At 36.2% G+C, this 22,570-nt stretch overlaps 1 protein-coding gene across 4 annotated transcripts in view; it reads right to left on the bottom strand.

The window, feature by feature from the left end:
* Positions 1-22,570, bottom strand: part of NAV3 (neuron navigator 3) — an 832,636-nt gene that overhangs the window by 68,492 nt on the left and 741,574 nt on the right. For 3 of the 4 annotated variants that reach the window (XM_067009786.1, XM_067009785.1, XM_067009788.1), the window contains 7 exons: positions 21,893-22,163; positions 20,277-20,985; positions 17,765-18,253; positions 13,973-14,014; positions 12,413-12,573; positions 7,279-7,467; positions 4,319-4,371 (listed from right to left, as the gene is read on the bottom strand). In XM_067009786.1, the coding sequence (XP_066865887.1) occupies positions 4,319-4,371; positions 7,279-7,467; positions 12,413-12,573; positions 13,973-14,014; positions 17,765-18,253; positions 20,277-20,985; positions 21,893-22,163 (1,914 nt within the window). The remainder of the gene's footprint in view (positions 1-4,318; positions 4,372-7,278; positions 7,468-12,412; positions 12,574-13,972; positions 14,015-17,764; positions 18,254-20,276; positions 20,986-21,892; positions 22,164-22,570) is intronic. The other variant, XM_067009787.1, reaches the window with a different exon arrangement.

The raw sequence follows: 22,570 nt of genomic DNA, 5'->3' as shown, positions 1-22,570 counted from the left end.
TTCGTGCCCTGGTCCGGGAGGGTCCCACATGCCGTGGAGCGGCTGGGCCCGTGAGCCATGGCCGCTGGGCCTGCGCGTCCGGAGCCTGTGCTCCGCAATGGGAGAGGCCACGGCAGTGAGAGGCCCGCATACCGAAAAAAAAAAAAAAAAAAAAAAAAAAAAAAAAAAAAAAAAAGCTGGAGGTTGTTTGCCTTGAGGCATATGGCATGATTAACTCTGACTATTTGGTTTCCCTGGTATTTTGCATATTTACTGCCAGTTTATTCTGTCCGAATCCTGCTTCTAGGCTTGCTAGGATTATACAGAACTGATACTCAATAAGTAACTTGCATATTGAAAAGAGCATTGTATGCTATTAAAAAAAATAGTCAAGAAAGACAGTCATCACATTTTTCCATTAAAAAAGCCCTGAATAAGTTACACACACTAGTTATATGCATAACCATCACATATTAATTCTATATATACTGTACAGAATGACTTTCTCTTTGCTGACTTTTCAGAGCTAACTTTTTCTTTAATCTTTGCCTTCTTTCATATCCTGTGGTTAGCAATACTGGGTAGGTGTTACCATAAAGTTGAAGCAATGAGCCAGAATATTAATATTTCTTTCAGTGGGTTAGGCATGGATTGATGACATTATTGGCCATTCATTCATCCTTTCAAATTTACTAATCAAATGTTTACTTTAGTATTAGCTATGTGTTAGGAAATATGCTGAAGGGCTCCCCAATGAACTAACATAGCCCTCACTCTTATTAAATCAATATAAATTAGATTCCAAGTACAAAATGTGTTCAATACAATTTTTAATATACAGCCACTCAGAAAACATCTATTGCAAGGATCAAAATTTTAAATGTTTAACAGGACTAGACATACAAAGAATAAAAAGAGCCCTGGATATTAAACAAAAATCACACAGCCTTCCTAGGTTATCTGTTTTCCCCACTTTTCATAGAGATATGGATACTGAGGAGTATTTCTTTCCTGCCAAGAAATGCAACAGCACAATAATAACTAACAGTGCAAACTCAGCTTCAGTGTCAGGAAGAGAATTGGTGGAGGCTGGGTCTTGCCTGAGATCACATGCCAACATCTAAAAGGGGTGATGCTGTAAACCTGGAGGAATTTCATCTCCGTGTCACTAGATATTCCGATTACTTTTAAAAGAACTGAGAAATTTGAATTTTTAGGTAAAACTTCATATTTTTTCAGTGTTGGCTTAGATTTAAAAACAAACACCCAACTCAAAGTTTGCCAAAGGTAACAGCTTGGCAGGTCATATTGGGTCTGTGATTTCCAACCAGTGTGTAATCTCCCTGGATCTTTCTGCTCAAAAATTCTGTAAGATGATTTACTCAGCTTTATAACAAGGTATTTTGGAAAATTTTACCAAATTATAATTGGTAGAGACTTCAAGAGTTATATGTGAAGAAACAATCCTTTCAATTGGATTTATTATATTGGTAATTTGACAGGTAAATGTTCTTTGCAACAAGTCATCTTTGTTAGTTTAATATTTTTAATCAAAACATATAATTCTATAAGTTGCATACATGATGGTATTAAAGACTATTTATATTCATGGTTAGGAAGAGCAGTAATATTGCCTCATAATAGCAAATAGTGTCTAACAGTCCTTTAAAGAAAAAAAAAAGAATCTTTTTTCCCTAAACACCTTAATTTTTTTTTTTTTTCCACACCACGTGGCTTGCGGGACCTTAGTTCCCCAACCAGGGATTGAACCCAGGCCCCTAGCGGTGGAAGTGCGTAGTCCTAACCACTGGACCGTCAGCAAATTCCCTAATTATTTTATGAAGGGATATCATGCACAGCTGTGTTACTTGCACATGGCATAACTTCAAAAGGTGCAAATCACAAAGACTATGATATAAATGGTGCTCCCATGCAGTTTATAATTTTTTGTAATTTATGGTATATAATGAACCTTATCTTCTCTAACTATTGCAGAAATCCCTTGGGACAGATGGGATAGATCTGGCTTCTGTCTGCCAACTTTACGTTGCAGGTACAGTCCAAAGAAATTTAGCAACTTGCCTGATGTCACACAATAATTCCTGATAGAGTCAGGCAAAAATGTAAATCAACTGATCCTTTATCCTGAGTCCTTAAGGAGGCATGAAAAAAAATGATAAATTGATTTTTCACTTCATAGTTTGAAAAGCACTTTCACAGATATCTTTTCATTGCCAATTAACTATCAGTGCATGATAATGCGGGACTGGAGACAGAAATGACTCCTCTATCACCTGCGATTTTTCTCCTTATTACTCCTCCACATGTGCATTTATTTCAATTGTCTTACTACAGGTTGTCAGTTCAAGTATATCATTTCCATCATTTCCAATAGCTATTTAAATTTCTTAATTTCCTAATAATATCACCTTCTCATGTGATTTGATCACCTAATCCATTCTTTTCACACTTAACATGAGGGTCTATTTCATCACATAAATATGTGTATATAGTCTCTTTAATTTCATCTCTGTGCCTATTTCATATTGCACTCTTAATACTTCTCATTTATACTTTCTAATTTATCCTTATTATTTTGACATCTGCTCCCATAAATCTATAATTTTTAAAATGTACCTCCTTTGTTCCCTGTAAACCTGTAATATCTGGTATAGCAGCCACAAGGCACGTGTCTATATAAATTCAAATTACTTAAAAGATGCACTTCCTTTGTCATACCACACACAATTCAAATACTCAATAGCCACATGTGACTAGTGGTTACTGTATAATCTAGTACAGGTATAGAATAATTTTATTATCACAGAAAGGTCTATTAGACTCTTGTATACTAATCAGCCATCTGTTTTTCCTCAACCCATGCCCTTTTTCTTTTTTTTTTTTTTGCGGTGCGCGGGCCTCTCACTGTTGTGGCCTCTCCCATTGCGGAGCACAGGCTCCGGACACGCAGGCTCAGCGGCCATGGCTCACGGGCCCAGCCGCTCCGCAGCATGTGGGATCTTCCCGGACCGGGGCATGAACCCGTGTCCCCTTCATCTGCAGGCGGATTCTCAACCACTGAGCCACCAGGGAAGCCCCCATGCCCTTTTTCTTCTTGAGTTTTTCTCAGGCTTCATGAAGGTAGTTTCTTATCCAAATATTGTTTTTCATATATTTAAAATATGACTATAATATGCTGCATCTTTTAATGTTATATAGAGAGTCCAATTGCAAGGGTTTAAGTCAGAATATATCTCCCATCAAGCACTGGCCCAATATGAGGAACAGGACATATTTCTTTGTGTTTTTTCCAATACTTTTTTACATTTCTCACTTCTTTATCCGTTTGCTTAGAACAGCAGATTTATCTAAACGCTAACAGTGATTTCATTATTCATAGAATCGATTGGCAATATTAATCATTAAAAGGAGAAATGATAAGAAAAATAATGCCTCTGCCAATGACAGTCTCATCTTGAGTAACACTTTAAAGCAATAAATATAAAAAGAGGGCCAAAACATTTGAACTTGATGAAAAGGAATGACAAAATTAGTATTGCCCTTAATGCTTAATTATTCAGTGACAGCTGAGGCTTTGAACTTTTCATGAACCTTTCGATACAGGATTAGGAATTATTCACAGTGCTCAAGACTCAGTGAGATTCATAAACTAAAATATACCCTGCTCTAACCTAGGATGAAGGAACCTTTTTGCTAAACGTAACTGCCTGTATACTATTTTTTTTGAAAATGATGAAATATTAATAAGTGGACAGAAAACTCATCTTGGCAAAAACAAAATATAATTTCACACACTGGGAAAATATGTTGATACATTGGCATTTCTCTCTCAAGAAATGAGGTTTTTTAAATCACACTCTTTCAGAAGATACAGTTTAAAAAAATCACCAAGCCTTTTAGGTTTTTACCCTTTGGTATGATCTTCTCAAAAAATGAACTTCAAAAAGAAAATGGAGAAAATACTATAGAACAATTACCAGTCACGGCTCAGGGAACTGAACAAGGAAAACTGGTCAGTATTATAAGATTATGGTGGATCAGCATACATGGTTTCAGGGATTCCGAGTCATAGTGCATCGGGTTTTATGAGATTCAGTTTTCTATCCACTCATTGATTACAATGAGTACATAAAAGTCAAGTGGAAGCACATACAAATGAGCCATAGAAGGGCTGGGAGAGCACCCGCCACCTTATCAGTATGCAGGAGCTTAGAGTACACCCTTATTTAACTGAGCGGCTTCTGTGTAAATGCCAACCTATTTAACCATTTGTGTGCTTGGCAAAGGCAAAAGCGTTTTCTTAACAGTCAACACTTACCGTAGAGTAAAGAGAAGAAGTGCTGGAGACCAGTGATAATGAAGAGCCATGAACTGAAGAAAGCAAAAAAGAACAAGACGTGAAGTAATGAATTCTGCTCAGAACCACCAGACCTTTACTGAAAAGTGAAGAATAGGTGGTTAAGGAAATAAAAATAACATAAGAATCTGAGAACAAGTCTGCTGTCATTTTTTAGAGATCGAAATGTTGAGCCATGGATAGGTCCCTAAAGTACCTCCTCCACCACGTTACAGAGAAGAACTGACAAGTGCAAGCCCTTCTAGCACGCTTTGCACGTATTGAAAACTAGAGTAAACTCCCACATAATAAATAATCAGAAAATCATGGACACCTAAAGTTGCCATGAAAGTTTAAACTTTAAAAAAACTTTATGTACTTTATTTAATTTCATTTTTATACAACAAAGATCCATTTTCAATTTTTTTCTCCATAAACTTTCAGGGAAATAAGCTCTTCCAACATTATCTGTGATGAGCTGATTATACCCATTCTAATGGAGAAGTATGGTTTCCTTCATAATTTTAGTAACAGAAAGTACTTCTCATTTCAAAGTGGTGTCTCATTGAAATTAAGGATGGAAATTGCATACTGTCTTTTAGGTAGGTGCATCAAAATACCAATCTTAAACAATTAACAGAACGATTTATATTTCTGCAAGTCCAATGTACAATATTAAGCCCAAAAGGTGGATAAAATTGTGCTTAATTGTATTTGTGGAAAAGTTCTTCCTTTTTCCATTGTGGGATAATATAAGGTTATTTCTGCTTACTCATCCATTAAATAAACATTAGTCAAATGCACACAAGGTGACAGGCCCTTGCTAGATGCTGGGACTGTAAAATTGAATGTCACAATCCTAGGAGCTCAAAAAGAAGTAGAAAGATATGTAACTAAAAAGATAATCACAACAGGGTCATATAAATACTCTTAAGAGCAATGTTCTGGGTACTACAAAAGCACCTGGGGGTGCTCACGACCTGGTCTGGAGTTGGGATGAAAATAAAGCAAAGAATTTGAGAGACACCAGGAAGAACCTCTTTAAAACTGATGTGGGGAAGAACCTCTTTAAAACTGATGTGGGTCAAAGCGGAATAAAGGACGACTCCCAGAGTCCTAGCTTGAGCAAATCACTCTGAGATGTGAAAAATGCTAGTCGTCTTTAAACAAAAGCACATTCTTTCAACTTCTAATAACACTGGTTGAACTCAGACTGTTAGCATGGTGTACTAGTAGGAAGGTGGACAATGAATAGGAGATCCCATTTTTAGTCTTTTTCTGCTGCTTAGGTCTATAACCTTCAAGTTTGTGGCTCAGTCTCCTCATCTTTCACCACGAGCACCGGGCAGGGAATCAATAAAGTCCCTTACATCTCCTGTCCAACAATTCCTTGATTTTAGAGCATAATTTAAGAATTATAATAATTCAGTATTCAATGTATAGACATCAAAAAGCCATCTCGCCCACTGGGGCTGGCTTTCAACAGTTCAGATTATTTAATTCTCATACATGGAAGGCCAGAATTTCCCAGCATATAAAGAGCATTTGCTCTGTCAATGAGGCATTCTAGAAAGCCATCGGTATGCTTAGCAAATCATTTTTCCAGTATTATAAGAGGCCTGTCTGTGAAGAGAGTGATAGAACCATTTCAGAAAAGCGATGACTTTACATTTCAGATTAATTACGTTTTGTCTACACTTGAAGCAATAAACAGACCCTCAGGGTAGAATTCACTACCTGTCATGGTGAATTCAGTGGTTTGGTTAATATCCCAAAAGGCAGTGGCAACTATGGTCAACTGATTTAGTACCAGCGTGTTAAATAAATGTACAGAGGTGACCTGAAGACGAGGAGTCAATTTTCACAGCTACGTCAATTATAGTCAGAAGATACTTTAAATAGGAAGGTAGGAAGGGGAAAGAGAAGGGAACATAACTCTTCTTGACTCCGTTTTCATCCTTAGAAATTACACATACAGAAATCAGGACTAATAAAGTTATAAAACTAGCTCATATTCATACCACAGATTAATGGATGACCAGAGGTTTAAACCTTTGGTATGCTTCAAGATCTAGAGTCCCTTTTTTTATACAGACTTACTAAGGACTAGGATAGTAGGGCTGATTACACGTCTGATTTTATTCTAATCTATTTGAACTTCTGTGTTTACCTTTATCTTATCCTTAGCTGATATGCTTTATAGTATGTGTGCCACAATTTTCCTTTGTGGGTACTTAAAAATCATTCATTAAATCAAAGAAGAAAATCTCTCAAATATTATCATCAAGTTTGGCATTTGAGGTTATACAGTTTAGAAAATTACATACATTTCAAAATCAATTAAGCCTCCTGAGTTTTTCAAAGAGATTTTGTTATAAAGTATTCATGTAGAACTTTACAACTACAAAGACATTTATTAGGTCAGGTGAGAATCTTAATGGAATGGATAAGGAAATGTAACTTATAAAGCAAAAAGCAGGTACAATATGAATTCTAAAATAATATGATAATAAAAACTAACACCAGAGGGAGTTTCTGAGAACAAAAGTCGGCAGCATATGGTTGTTTCATAAGAGAATTTTTTCTGGTTTATGTATCTTTTATGGTTTTTAAACTCAGGCGTCAAACACAACAGTCACTTGGATATTTGGCACACCAGGGTAAATAATCTCTAAAATTACACAGGTTTCTGTATGAGAACACCAGACTTACTCTGAACTGCTCTATAGCCAAGTATTAATCTAAACAATTTCTGGCGTATTTCCAAATACAGGAAGAAACAGAAGGTAATGCAGACTAAAATTTCTTCAAGCTTCAGGGCTCCCAAGTGAGAGTTATACTTATTTACTTTGTTGAGGGAATCCTTGTGATGTGAGTGATGTGATAGTTTTCATGTCTGAGTTAACTAAAGTAGCTTCATCTTTATTTCCCCCGATGCCTACCTTCCTCCATGCTGTCCCTGAATGAGCCTGAATGGCTGATGGCCCGTGGCCTCTCCTCCAGAGATGTGGCACTCCCGCAAAGCTGGGAGTCGTCGTAGAGATCGAAGGACGAGTCTTGGGCTGGGATGCTGTTTGAGCGCATCATGCTGGGCCCAGGAAGGTTAAATTGAGACAGATTTGTCGGGCTCACTGAAAAACAAAGCACACACAGCCTATTATTCTGGGATGCCTGCCTCTGAAATTTTCAATAGCAGTTACAGTGGAGTCCTCTTTTTCTCTAGCACTTACATGGCACGCAGTATGTCAATTTTTCAAGCAGTATTAAACAAAATCATCAAGTCACCTCTACTGTTCTTTTGCTAGAAATAACATGGTATTTCCTGCTGCCCATTATGAAGAAAAGACTGTGTTCCTAGAAGCTGCACATTTCTTTCTAGGGAAAAATCGATCACTTTAATGGGAAAAGCAAAAATAGAAAGGAATATAAAATACAAGAAATCTAACTTTCCCAGGAAGAAACGTTTGAAGCTTCCAACCGAAGACTTTCAGTCATTTTGAGTTCTAAATTTTTGTCAGTTCATAATCAGTACCATCATTATCATCAAAGTTAGGTTATAATAGAGGCAAATAAAAATGAAATATAATCGAATGTACGTGGTATCCATAGCTCATCGTGAGGTTAATCACATAAAACTACTTTCTACTGTGTCTAAGATGAGAATGTCATGGTGAGACTGTCAAAAGTCATAAACTCGTTTTTCCAAAGCAGTACCTTAAGTCTGTAATTTGTAATATGAATTTATTTACCTAGTGCTTATTGCCAAATAGTTCTAATGACACTCAACTTTTTTTTTTTTCTTTTTTTTTTTTGTGATATGCGGGCCTCTCACTGTTGTGGCCTCTCCCGTTGCGAAGCACAGGCTCCGGACGCGCAGGCTCAGCGGCCATGGCTCACGGGCCCAGCCGCTCCGCGGCATGTGGGATCTTCCCGGACCGGGGCACAAACCCGTGTCCCCTGCATCGGCAGGCGGATTCTCAACCACTGCGCCACCAGGGAAGCCCGACACTCAACTTTTTAGGCCAACTGATAATCATCAATTTAAAGAAAGATGTGGTTGACTGAATGTGTAATTACATTGGAAAACAATACGGTTTTAAAATTTGGAATAAAAGCAAAGCAGAAAAATTAAGAAATATATTTATCATAAATGTTCATATTTAAGAAACGCAAATTGTTACAGGCATATGAGAAAGCTGGCAGGAAACTCTTAACATAGGAAGAGAACTGCTGAGTACTTTAAAAGCCTCGGGGAATTTATGTCTTTGGCTTAGAAATAGTCTGATATCGTTTCAAAATATGCTATGTTTTTCTGTGACACAAAGACTACATTTCTAAATGTAATTACTGGATCTCAGAACAAAGTAAAATAGGAGTACATACTATGAGATAACTTAAGGAGATTATCTCCTATTTGCCAGGCACTATGCTGGATATTTTACAGGTATTAATAAATCAATACACAGAACAACTCTGATACAGCTAGCTATGAATTAGAGTAAAAAAAGACCAAGAAAAGAAATAAAAAACCTAAGAACTGTATCTGTGTGTGCATATGTGACACATAATAAAGAAAGAAAGAAACTGGGGATTTGCAAAGTCCCCAATCCATTGGAAGGAGGGAAGAAAGGATGGAAAGAAAGAAGAAAAGAAGAGAGAGAGAGAAAGAGAGAGATCTTTCAGGCACATTCCTTCAGTCAGCAGTGACAATCAATCTGATTGCTGAGGACAGCCAAAAGATACTCCAAAGGACATTCTAGACTTGAATGTTTATGTTTAAGGTATCTGTATTGGGGTAAATCATACTCTTCTAGGTCCACAGTATGAATTGACTTTTTGCTAAATAAATGAAGTATTCAATGCAATGAACTATATCATTTTAATATATGTATATAGAGGTTAGAAAGACATTTCATTCCCTGTTTGGCTTTGCATAATTCTTACAGAATGGTTGGAGAGATATCCAAGTAAGTGTCCTTCTATAATTTTAAAACATAACAATTAGCTCATTCAAAGTGAAATAGTAATGAGTATTAGGGTAGATTTTAAAAGGAATAGTTTGTATTTATAAGCACTTCTGATAGCTTCTCCATTGGAAATATATTCATTTTATTTAAGAATGCTCAGTTAAGTTAAAATCTATGACGGGTCTGCTTTTTTGTTATTGTAGTTTAACAGAAAGATAAATACGGCAAGATCTTTGGCTTCAAGAGTGACCTCTAGGGGAGGTGACTGAAAGGTAGAGAAATTAATAACAGAATAGACTGAGAAAAGTTATGCAATAGAAGACAAAAGTATGACGGACAGAGAATTTTTGTAATGGGACACAAATTAGTACAGGGCTTCTAGTGGTGGCTTTGCTTTCCATTTGCTTTAGGCAAATTCCTCCATTTCTACCCTTCAGTTTCTTCATGAATAAAAAAAGAAATGGCAGAATAAATGGCCTCTAAGATCCATTCAAAGCCAGGAGAAGACATGTAAACATTTCTAATAGGACAGATATAGGTGTGACTATATATTAGGGAAAAGAGGACTACTGACTTTGTCTTAAGCTAAATATCATACCAAAGCCACTGTTTTTATTAAGTTATATGTTTATTTGTAATGGTTTGAGGAGAATAGGAACTGACAGAAACATGGAGTGGGTTTTTAAATACCTCCAAGTTGCCCCCTGACTTTGCTGCCACATCTAGACACATCAGTTAGTGAGTTTATGATATTGTTTTAATAAGAGTTGTCATATGTAACCTAATTTTAATTTATTTTGTGGAATTTGAAAATATAACTGGGAACTAGGTGGAGATTCAAGAAATGTTTATTTGATCATTTAAAGAACTTCAAAAGTGTGATATATCTCTATTTAGGTAGTTTCTGTCATTGGTGGGTTTAGAGGAGGAGCTAGAGCTGTCATTAGAATTTACATAATAGATGCACAATTGAACCAGATGTAGGTCTCTTCCGACTCTGAGATTCTATTCTTCCATAAGTACAGAAGAAAGGGCTTAATTCTGAATGGCTTGAAGGGTGAATATGGAGAGGTGAGTAGAAGGACATTCGAGGTAGAGGGACCTTTGGGAGTAAAGCAAAGAAACTTCCTATACAAAGGTGTTTAAACATCACTCTGTATGCAAAAGGGCCCATCAAATCTACAGAATTTGAAAGTGACAGGTTGATAATAATGCTTCTACATGGTAACCCTTGAGACAAGGTTAAAAATGAATCTGAGCAATGAGTCTCACTAGGTTATGGGATGCCTCACAAGGGCTGTGACCAATAGTAAATGAAATTGCATCCAATAATTTATTACTTTTTATATAAATATATTCTGTTTTGCTTTCTTGGGTAGGAATGGTTTGTAACATAGCTACCATGCCAGAAACTATATACAAACCAGAGTTTACTTCAGCAGTAGCTCACAGTAGTCTACTAATAATGACATAATAGTAGTGATCTTAAATGTTTGTTTATATATATATGTGATTTTTACAGTAATATTTCTAAAAATTTGATGTATTAACATATTTTTAATGGGTAAGGATAAAAAAACATGGATACTGCAACTCTTGAATGTTAGTAATAATCACTTATCTTACTGATCATTCAGAAAAAATAATGATCAAATTGAAAACAAGTGATGACCAAAGTAAAATGTAGGACAATGCTATCCATATTCAGATTAAAGAGCTACATTTGATATAGTTTTTAAATTTAATAATAAAGTAACTCTTATTTATGACTGCATTTTAATAGCATCTACTTTCTTACCTAATAATTATAAGTTCCAGTGATCTGGAAATACAACCCAAATTCTCTGAAAGTAACTTTCATGATTTTAAAATTAGTCATCGTTTTCTCTTGTAAAATAATACAACATAGAGATCTCAGAACGCCTGATTTGAATCCACATATGCTTATAAAATATGGCTAGGCACATGAGAGTATGTTGACATGTATGGGAAGATCTTTCTTCATCAATCCCACTGGGTGAAAATGTTGAGAGATTTGAGTAGAGGCAGGCAAAGAAGTCTCATCATTTTGCAGGTTTAGCAACAAAAACTTGGTGTTTGATAGATATTCATTAGTGCATGTGGAACCATGACCAAAATAATTGTTTTTTTCATTGCCAAAAGCTCTATTCTGTATAGCAGGAATAGTTACAAAAGAAGAAAAATAGCTTTGACTATCCCTACAGGGCAGAAAGTTGAAAAGTCCAAATTATTAAAGAATTTGGACAATCTGTTGGTCTCTCATTATAAAAAACCTTCTCAAGTGAAAAGAGAAAAAAAATGATACTATTTTATATGTGACTTTATAGAAAAGAAATCTATTTTTAAAAGCATTGGATCTATTAAATGATAACTGTCATGTTTAGACTTTATTTCATCACTTTCCCTGTGTTTTCTCTGACATTTACACAAATGATTTTATATTTCATACAAATGATGCTAAACACAAAGTAATCCAATGGCTCAAACAGTCATTTCTTTTCAGTGCATTTATCCAAAAATGTTCACAGGGTATTATCTTAATAGGAATTCTCATATGCACTTTAAGGAGAGTTTTAACTTTAAAATGATAAAAGAAGTGATCGTGGAGTCATGGAATCACATATTTTTCTTCTTCCTAATTATTTCTATTTTCTACAAAAAGATAACTCATTTTCTTATAAGGATTAAAAAAAATTAAACAGAAAATAAGGAGGTGTTTTACTGGTTTTTAAGAGGACTCTGAGAAAACCCCTAGACAAAGTCAGGTGTTCTGGCATCAATTACTGCCTCTGCCCCTTACAAGGGGTGAGACATTTTTTTTTTAAGTCAAATAATCTCTTTTTGCCTCTGGATCTTAGACTATAAAATAACAACAGTATTACCTATGTCAACTTGTTGTCATGAGCGAAAAACTGCACAATGTGTGGAAATTATTTTGTGGACAGTAAGCATACAAATAAAAGGTACTACTGTTAAGGTGTCTTTAACTCCTCTTTAAATGAACCATTCTTATGGAGAGATGCCAGGGCTCCTGGGAGAGTAGGTGGTGAAAGGAACAAGATGAAACTGATGTTTTAGAATATTTTACCCAAGTTGGAAAAGTGGTATTTTCCCGTTGCAGAAGATGACATGGCAGAAGGGGAGACCAGGGGCGACTGATTGCCAGTGTCCTGCAGCCCTCCAGTAGAATGGGAGCGTAACCACTCTTTGCCCTCTTCTTGGTTGGCCTGCCGAGATGACGGGGTATATCTGCAAAACAGCACAGCTAAGACACTTCAGCACATCTGCAAGGGCAAGGCAATATTGAGACGAGAAAACAATTGAGAGGAGCTTACTAGTCAGACTGAGCAACATTCTCAAACAGATTGAATCTAATTATAATTGCTTAGTTCTTCCAGATGATTTGACACCATCTGTTTGAATCTCACAGGAAAAAAAAATAAAGGATTTTGAAAAGAAAATTATGCTTCTGTGAGATATGTAGTTGAAAATCATAAGCAGTGAGCAGACAGCCAGGTTAATTGAGAAGGGCTCAAAAGCACAGTGTTTAGAAGGATGTGAAGAGGGTGAAAAAGCAGACTAAATATGGTGGACAGTAGTAGGCCAGAAGCCAAAGGAATTGCAGTGATGCTCACAGTAAGACATAGGAAATAGAACACAAATTGACAGATCATTTTTTTAAAAAAAGGAAAAACACATTTTGGGTTAAAATGCCACTTGACACCATGTCTGGATTTTTTTTTTAGAATGGAGAGAGAAATGGGCTTACATTATTGGAAAATAAATTTCTGGAATGAAATCTTAGAATGGAACAACTGCAAGCTGTTTGCTCTTGCTAAGGAAGTGGAGAGGAGGAGGATAACAGAGAAAGACCTATTTGGCCAGAATTCACTTTTACCAGAGTAAGTAAATTCTTAGTACCAAAGAGCAGTCGACTTATGTTCATATAGTGTTATATCTCTATTCATAGTTCCTTCCATATCTTCTCATCAGATAAAAGTGTACAGTAAAGGATGGCCATGCATTGTTTTTATTTTATTTTTTTTATGAGGAACTGAGTAATTATTTTGATATTATGATGTAATACTAGACTAATTCATGTCTATATTGATCTGATAGATACCAGAACTCCTGAAAAATAGAAAATAAAGCTCTTCTGAGTTTTTACCAAAAGGATTCTTTAAAAATTATACCTGAATTACAGTATTTGTCATCTAGTGAGGAAAATATGTTTTCTTTGATTCAAATTAGAGTATCCTTCAACTTTTCAACATTCACTGGCCACATGTGTAGACTATATGGGGCGAGGTTTTGCAAGCATATGCCTCCAAGACGCACATGTTAGGAAAATTAAAATTTTGTTTTAATTTTCAGAAGTGAGTCCTGAATTCGACTAAAAGTTGCTGCCCCCCAAATAATGGCTTTTACATTAGATTTAATTTACTGAGTTTTGGCCTCTAACAAAATCTCTACCTGAGGGCCATCTCACCAACTCCTCAGGCCAGAGAAAATATCAGGATTAAAAGTGATTTCATCCTCGATGTCAGGTGCTTCTTCGCAAACGAAAAAGGAAAGAGGTAAAGAGACAGCACAAAAAGTTTACATAACAACAGAGAAAGGCAGCAATTGTGCTGAGAGAAATATATACCTTAGTCCCTTTTTGGGTAGTGTATTTCTGTCAAGCTGCATGCTGTTAAAACAAAGAAAACCCCTAAGGACATAATGTAAACAAAACTTCGAAATTACACATCCAACGTAAATGGTTCTGTTTGAATTACACAAAATAAGTCTTTCTGTAACACATATTTAATGCTTAACTCATTGGAAAAGGCCAACCAAAAGAGACCAGATGTCCATTGTTGTGACACCTTCGATGATAATTTAGTGACAGGACTATGAGAAGTTAGATTATATGTTAACATAATTCTCCTCTAGATTCTATTTACCTAGTCCTATGGTAGTTTTTCCTTCCCCATGCAAATAACTAGACTTCTGCTATGATTTCACATACAGGAGAATCATAGAGGCAGAAATAAGAAAGATCTTCTCTGCCTAAGTTAAAGTGACAACTTCCAACGGACAGAGAAGATATAAAACACCTTTTAATACTTATTTTTTGTATTTAAATGATCTTTAATAAAAATAAAGGCAGATGTAATCCCACTTACACATAAGAGAAGAAAAATAATACATATTATCTGCTTGAAATGTAATGTTTCTGGCATCATTTAAATAGTTTAAGGAAATTAAATGACGCCACCTTTTAGAAATTATAAATTAGATGTTTAAAAGGCTATAAGTTTTCAGTTTCTATTTTTAAAAATTCCCAATTGGTCTTAGAAGGGGAAGAAAGAATGTGTCTGGAGAAAATGAGATGTGGCCTTCCTTAAAATAGAGGAAGAGGGTGTCAACAACTAGGTGGGATAAGTCTAGGAATTTCTGTTATAATCTTTGATGTGGCTAAGCAAATAATAAAATTAATTTGAATTTGCGGAATGATACATCTCTTCCATTAGAACCTCAAGGGATCAAAATTAAATACACATGATATGCATAATGGGGATGATACAACATGAATGCAAACACGTTGATTTGAAATTTAATCACTCAAAATCAAAGCTAAAATGTTTTCTTCTATGTGTACTCCATTATTTAGCACTGCAATAGAAAGCATCCAAAAGCATCATACAACTTTTACTTTATGTTTTGGGAATGTCCACATAGGGTAATTACTATATTATGTAGAGGCCAGTTCTAGCATACATCTTGACTATAGATGTGTTTTTAGTAGCGTAGATAAACCAACAAACAAAAAGGAATCATACTGAACAAATATGAGAGACCTCTAAATATAAATTACACAATGCTGAAACATTAATACAGTCATATGCCATTTTAAAGGTTCTCTCTTTCTTGTGTGCAAATTTATTCAATTTTAACATTGCAGAGTACATTGAAAATAGGCATTGTTTTGCCCGTGTTATTAATTGTATAAACATTATGTGTTTGTATGATGCAGAGAATCTGATGAAAGAAAAAACAGAAAAAAATTTAAGTTTACCAATATAAGTTAAAACTTTAAGTAGAAATATCTGTTTGAATCTGGATATTAACGATTTTATAATATAGACAGTTTTCACAAACCCTGAAAAGTCGGAAACTCTTATGCCCGCATAAGTGAAGGTGGAATTTTAACCAACAGTCTGAAGAAGACAGGCACTGTTTCAGTGCATGGTTATAAAGGCAGGGGAGCCAGATCTGATAGTTAAAAACAAGCCAGGAATTTTCAAATTTGGCTACAACTTTAAATTATTTTTAAGGTTTGGTTTGGTCACAAAAAACACAATGAACAAAACCAATGTGAACTATTAATAGTTATAACCAAAGGCCAACAATGATCTAGAGCAGTTAGGGGAAAAATTGTTAAAGAATTTGTTTGTTTGTTTAAGATATTTCAATGAGGAGAAATTTAGCCTAAAATTAAAATCTGAATGAAAAACTATTTAAAAGTACTAGGATTATGAGTATCAATAAAGTCTTCTGAAATCGTAGATAAACAGGTAAGTCATGAACTTACATACATCTCTATTATATCTTTCGAATTACTTTGTCTTAAATATTACACTTTGGCACATTTTCTCTTAGGCATGGCTCTTTGGTTTCCTTGATGTTCCCAACATTCTATGGACTTAATTATGATTCAGCCAGGATCTGATAGGATCTAATTTTCTCTTCAAGGGATCATAAAGTTCTTGGGTGTACTTTAAAGGATTAGACTAAATTGCTATTGCTTGCAAATTTGTTTGCAAGAAAGAAAAAGCACAATTTCTTATATCAAAAATTAGCTCAATCTAGTAATCTATTGGAAGAAACTAATTAAATGTTTATATTATATAATATACCTATGAAGATAATTTGCTTTTCACAGTTGAATATTCATCAATATATTTTACTAAGGATCAAGGGCAGAACATTCATTTACTCAAAATTAGTTTATTTAAAATTTATTTTAGAATAATTATTTATCTGGCTATTTATAATACATCCATCTGTAAAACTGGTCTATTTCAAAGACTGAAAAAAAAAAGATTTGCTTAAAGAGAATAAGTAACTGTATATTTGCCAGCATATTTCTATAGTGAGACTATATATATATATATATATATATATATATATATATATATATATATATACTGACTTCTGCTAAAATATAGATCAAAGTAAAATATTAACATTGCATTTATGTTGCATAAAACTCATCAATCTTAACATCCGGTTTTATTTGAGGGTTACTTGGTTACAGATAATTACTTGACCATTTTTCTGTGTTTTTAATGTATCAATGCCAAAGAAGTAGGTTGGTGGTTAAATGGTCAACTTGTTGCAGTCATATTCATGATTAAAAACTAATCAGTATCTTGGAGGTTGATTCTGGTTAACAAACAATAACCTATTTGCCGTGTGCTTAGTTTGAGGTGATATGTCAGCATCAATAATAGACTGAACAAAAGTTTGGGAAAGGTATCAGGCATTTTCAGTGACCAGTGGTGCTTTCACAAATAACTCAATTAAGATATACAGCCAAGACCATTTCTGAAAGCTTTAGGTGTGCCAAGAAACAAACAGCATTAAGTTCATCAGGAAAAAAGGGGCAGTTTTAAGACATGTGCCTGAGGGAAAGAGTCAGTACCAAAATATCTGAGAAAGGATTTTTTAGGGAAGAGAATCTAGAGCCATTTTGGTCAACAGATATGCTTTCTGGTAAGTATATTAGGTAAGGAATGCCTCATTATGGTCTTCATTTTAAGTTTAGAAGAAAACAGTAATTCATTAAATCAATGAGAAACACCTTGTAATGTGGTTTATTTTTAAAGGGCCTACTAACAATGTCACCGGTGTTGTAATTTTCTCTAAGAATTCATATCTGACAACTGATCTTTCTTCCACTTCAACTAGGATTCCCAGTGATCCATTTGCTATTTTTCCATAGAAATGCTAATAAAGCCAATCGAACATTTCACTCTGAGCATAACTGTAGAATCCATTTAAATTTGGTCTTTAAAAATGCTTAAATTATCCTAAGGAGCTGTGCTGTCCTGAAGCTCAAGCCAAATCATTGACATGTCTTGAGAAAACATCATTCAGTACATAAATACATGCTATGAATTTTATTTAAATTGCCTATTGGGTATATATATATGCATTCATATTAAGAAACTAATTATTCAATTTTTTATAGATTCCCTAATGTTTTTTTTTCCTTCCACAAACTTGGTAATGAGACCAAAGAAAAGGCCCAGCCAGTCTCATCAATCTGACGTCCCTCTGCAAAGTGGCACTCCCACTGAAATCAAGGGAATTGAGCAGGGTGTGGGGAGAGGTAGGCACAGTGCAGGGAGGAGGGGGTGAGGACTTCATCGACGCCTCCAGGAGAGCTCACCTTTCTGAGAGAGTAGATCTCACACTACCCGTTCTCATGAGCAGGCTCTGCACCTCGTGGGTGCCTGTGGTCAGTCCAGACAGGGAGCCGTGGTGGCTGAGGGGGAGGTCAATGGACTCAGAGCTCGTATGGAGGCTAGTCATGGACTGGTAACTTGGAGTGTCCTTGCTGCCAGCAGAGGAACTGCTGAGATTGGCAGCCCACACGAGACCACCTGACGTGAAAGAGTGAACCGATGCTGGGCTGGAAGCCAACGAGTGACTTAAGCTTATAACATCTGTAGTTAAGTCTGAGGGTTTATTGAAGAGAGGGCTGCTGCTGCCACTTAGCCCACCAGCACTGCCCATGCTGCCCGTACCAGACGACGGTGATTCCAGACTGCCTTGCCGCGCTAATGTGGTACTAGGACTGGGCATTACAGAGGAGGATTTCACACCCTCAGTATTAGGTGCAGAGGCAGATTTGCCACCTGCCTTGGCACCAAACAACCTAAAAGAAAAACAAATAACAACTTCAGTTGTTCCGAGAAACTAATATCCACATTTAATATTTAGGGTTACAGTACATAGAGCCAAGTGTGCTTTGGTGGACCGAGCTACCGAGCACTTCCTGCCTCTATGTTAATGAACTTGATAAGCTTGAACTTCTAGTGCCAAAAATCTCTCATATCGCCAAAAGGGTAAGTCGGTCCTGGGCTGCCACCCCAGTGGTGGGGGGACATGGGCCAAACAAAAGGAACTGTAAATCAAACATGAAAGTCCCTGGTTTTCACAATTAAGCGATCATGAGAATCTTTTGCAAAAATTAAATAGTTTGCACGTACTTGCTGCTACCTATTTACAGAACCATTATAATGAAACAACTTCTACGCATTCAGTATATAACATGTAAATTTTTTTTTCTTTTCATTTTAACGCTTTATTCAAAATCTAAAAGGAATGCTTAAGGCAAGTTTTCGGGGTTATGTTGTATATAGCTGGTGGCCTGATTGACTCTCAGAGAGCATTTGGTTAGAAACAATATTGGACACTGACAGCAACATGTTTGCTTGTCTGTATTTTCCCCAAGAAAGACCAAAGGGTTTTATGTCAGTTGCCAGTGCTGTTCAAATACATATCTGTAATAGTGATTTGAAACACAGTTGGTGCTAAGTTAGATGCTGGAGTTTAGTTCAGAAAACATTTTAGTTTTGTAAATGAAGCAGATGATATAATCGAATTTATGTAAATATGGAAATAAAGTGACATGAAGTAATGGCATAACGATGACTAAAGTTGCAGTGGAATCCATATTTCCTATAGTGAAACATTTTGTGACGAATATGAGAAATTGTTTCATAGGTAAGGGCCACTGGAGGGCACCACTGGTTTCTACTTAAGCAACAGAGATATTTACTCCCACTACTAGCGACTATGCTTTGCAACGCGAGGCAACATTTCAAAAAACCAGCTCTTCAGGACTGATATTGCTGCTGAGAGACATAAAACCTCTAGGTTTTGCAAACAGCCATGTATCTGAGATTGCCTGAAATATGAAAGTAAATGGTTCAAGACCCTTGATATCTCCCAGATATCAGGGTTCTTGGGTTAGTCAGTATAATAAAAACATTAAAAATACTTAACATGTCATGAAAGACAAATCATACTCTATCATTTCCTAGATGAGGAAACAGACCCAGAGAGGTTTGACTATTTGCCCCAAGTCTTTCACTGTATGTATTTTCCTGACACTTGAAACACATCAGTATTTAAAACAGTGATATCTCGAAGGGGAACTCTGCATATTCAATACCAAAGACAGTCCCGGTGCAGAAACCAAGTCCTGCTGCTTACTAGAGTCATATCAAAGAGAGCTGATGAAGAGGTAGAACACCTAGGCCATTTCTTAGCAATAATCCTGTATCAAACATCCAAAGGTTTTCAGATTCTGTCAATCATATCATACCTTGATTTTCATTCATATGTCAAGATATGGTACTATATACATCTGTCCATTGGGATCCAGTACTGTACAAGGAACACAACTCCATCCACACTCGTGATCATCAGCTCATTAAGAGCCAGCAAGATAATATAAACACTAGAAATGAATACCAATAGTCATAAAGACCTCTTACATTCTATTTTATTTTTAACTGTGGAAAGATGAAAATGTATGGAAATTTTGCAAGCTACTATTTTATCACTCCCCCTAGGTATTGCCATCTGCTTTTAAATCTCTCATAGATGCTATTTGTGTTGCTAATATGACAATGATAGTGAAACTACAAAGTTGAAGCATTTCTCAAAATGAGCGGTATTTCTTTCACCAGCTATTTATATCATCAGCTTCATAAAACGCATTTTACTCAGAAACTGAATAAAACATTCTAAGATATATGTGTCATAGAATATATATACTTAGGACATATATGTTTAGGATATACATCTTTTATACGATAGGATATAGGGCATACATATATCCTAAGATATAGCACTTTATATTTTCTCAGCATCATTTTATGCTTTCTTACCTTCGAAATGTAGGTGAGGCAATGTCAGGATACTTGGACCCTGGCTGCCTGAGCCCTTGTGTCCCACAGGCACTAGCAGACGTGGGGCTGGACTTGGGGGAACCAGACAAAGAAACGCTCTCTGAATCTGAGACGGCTACTTTTTCCTTCTCCTTGTCTGTCTGGTTGACTGTGACGGGACTCGAGCGCCCTGAGGCAATCTTCGTGGGTTCTCTCAGTTTCGAGGTAGTGGCACCAGCTGACTTACTGCTGACATTGGAATCTATACTGCTGGTGCTGGATCTGTGGCCACCTCGGCCGGGAATGCCACTGGTGCTGGATTTGGACGGGCGGGGCAAACTGCGGTATTGCAGGGAGGTCTTAGAGCTGACATGCAGCACAACATCGTCCTGATTCTGTGAACCGTCCAAACTGGTTTTTCTCCCGGCATTTGACTTCCCACCAATGGCAGCAGATTTGGGGATTTTACCCAGTGTTGCTGAGCCGCTTGTTATGGTGGCTCCACTGCTTGTGATCATGGCAGATGACCCTACTCCACTTGGTTTCTTAAATCCAAAAGAGCCAGTGGCCGTTGATCTTCCAATGCCTGAGGGGGGCTTTTTCCCCTCATCTCCACTGCTTTTTCCTGCATCTGAAGGAGACCTCTGTAGAGTCGATCCTTTCAGGGCAGTTTTCCCTTTCTCAGAAGCTTTGGCATCATCAGTTTTCCCTAATGAGTGAAAAATACACAAATTTATGTGCCTGCACATTTTGATTTCACAATATTTCTTTAAACAAAGTGTAAAATGTGACTGCATCTTTATATTACCTCAATTCCTAAATATTCATTGTTTTAGATTTAAATAGGCATGTCCTCTTAATACATTCAGAGGATTAATTACAAAGCTATAAAAATATGGCTGTTAGAGGAAAGTGACGAGAGATCAAGGAGATAAAATGAAAACACCTATTTTTGCTATTCATTATTGCCTTATATCTTGCAACTCCCTTCCTTTATAAAGATAGCACTTAACCTCATCAAACTCAGTGCTCAAAAAGGAATTCATCTGAATATCTCTGAGATGATTGTATTGGGAGTATCCTGTTACATCAGTAGTTCAGGTGGCACTATTTAAAATAGGAACCATTTTTAAAATAGGGAAAGAGTCTTTTTTTTTTTAAAAAAGGATAGTACAGTTTGCATAATTCTTTCACTCTCTTTTTGCATCAAGTCTAATTCAGAAGTGATGTTTCAAATCTCCAGCCTTCCAAGTAGATTAGCGTAACTTAGAGTTGGAAGTGAAATGTAAGGGCAGAGTTAACATAAATATTCCAAACTTTCATAAGAAAGCCAGAATGAAGGCAATCATGTTTATTAATAAGTAGGCTTACTTTATTTCCACATGATCAGAAATGACCGTGGCAAAATAGACACTCACCAAATTGTGATGATGCCCTCTAGAGGATGCCTGGAATGTTACATTCATGTGGATGCATATGACAAAGCATGTGAAATTTAGAAATTTAGCATGAAGAAAAATCTGATTTAATTAAGAAAAGGTACTATGAAAGACAAAAAAGATTGAATGGAAACAATAAAGCAATTTGGCATAACAGCTGCCAGATGACAAGCCTACCAGGAGTCTTGAGCGCACTGGTTCCAGCTTTTTGCCTAGATGGTACTCCTCCCTGGGCTGACATGCCTCTTCTCCAGGAGCCTGTCTGTGAAACAGACAGGGAGGCTTTCTGCCCCGCCTTCTCAAGGTCTTCAGGAAGTCCAGAGGAAACGCCCTTCCACTTGCCACCTCCATCCCCATGGCTATCAAAATCCTCCTCTGTTTTTTTCACCTCCTCGGTACTATCCCAAGGCTCATCTGTTGCAGATCGTTTCTCTGAATCTGTCTTCAGCTATGAAGAAAATAGGACAGAAAAACTTTGTGCAGAAAAGTCTATCAAGTGTGAATTGGGCCCTGGAATGTCCTTTCAGATAACTGGTTAAAAAAAAAAAAAGAAGCAATGATTTGTATTTCAAAAGAGTTCTGAAGACTCCTCTATTTCTTTTTTTATCTCTGTCTTCATTTAAGTTTCCTTAATTTTAGCCCTATAATTCTCAAGTGCACATATTAGAGAATGTCAGAAGAAATGTGTGCAGAAAACCCCAACTGAACACTCCAGAGAGGAAGGTACTTTCTATGTCAAATCTAACAAGGAAAAAAGTAAGACAAAATAAAACTTAATTACTTAATATTCATTCTCGATTCACCGTTCACAAGAGATCCAGCAATGTGTCTCAGAGATCAGTATAAAATTAATCA

The sequence above is a fragment of the Kogia breviceps genome, chromosome 12 (genome assembly GCF_026419965.1).
Source record: "Kogia breviceps isolate mKogBre1 chromosome 12, mKogBre1 haplotype 1, whole genome shotgun sequence".
Lineage (NCBI taxonomy): Eukaryota > Metazoa > Chordata > Mammalia > Artiodactyla > Physeteridae > Kogia > Kogia breviceps.
This window is presented reverse-complemented; position numbering and strand designations above follow the sequence as displayed.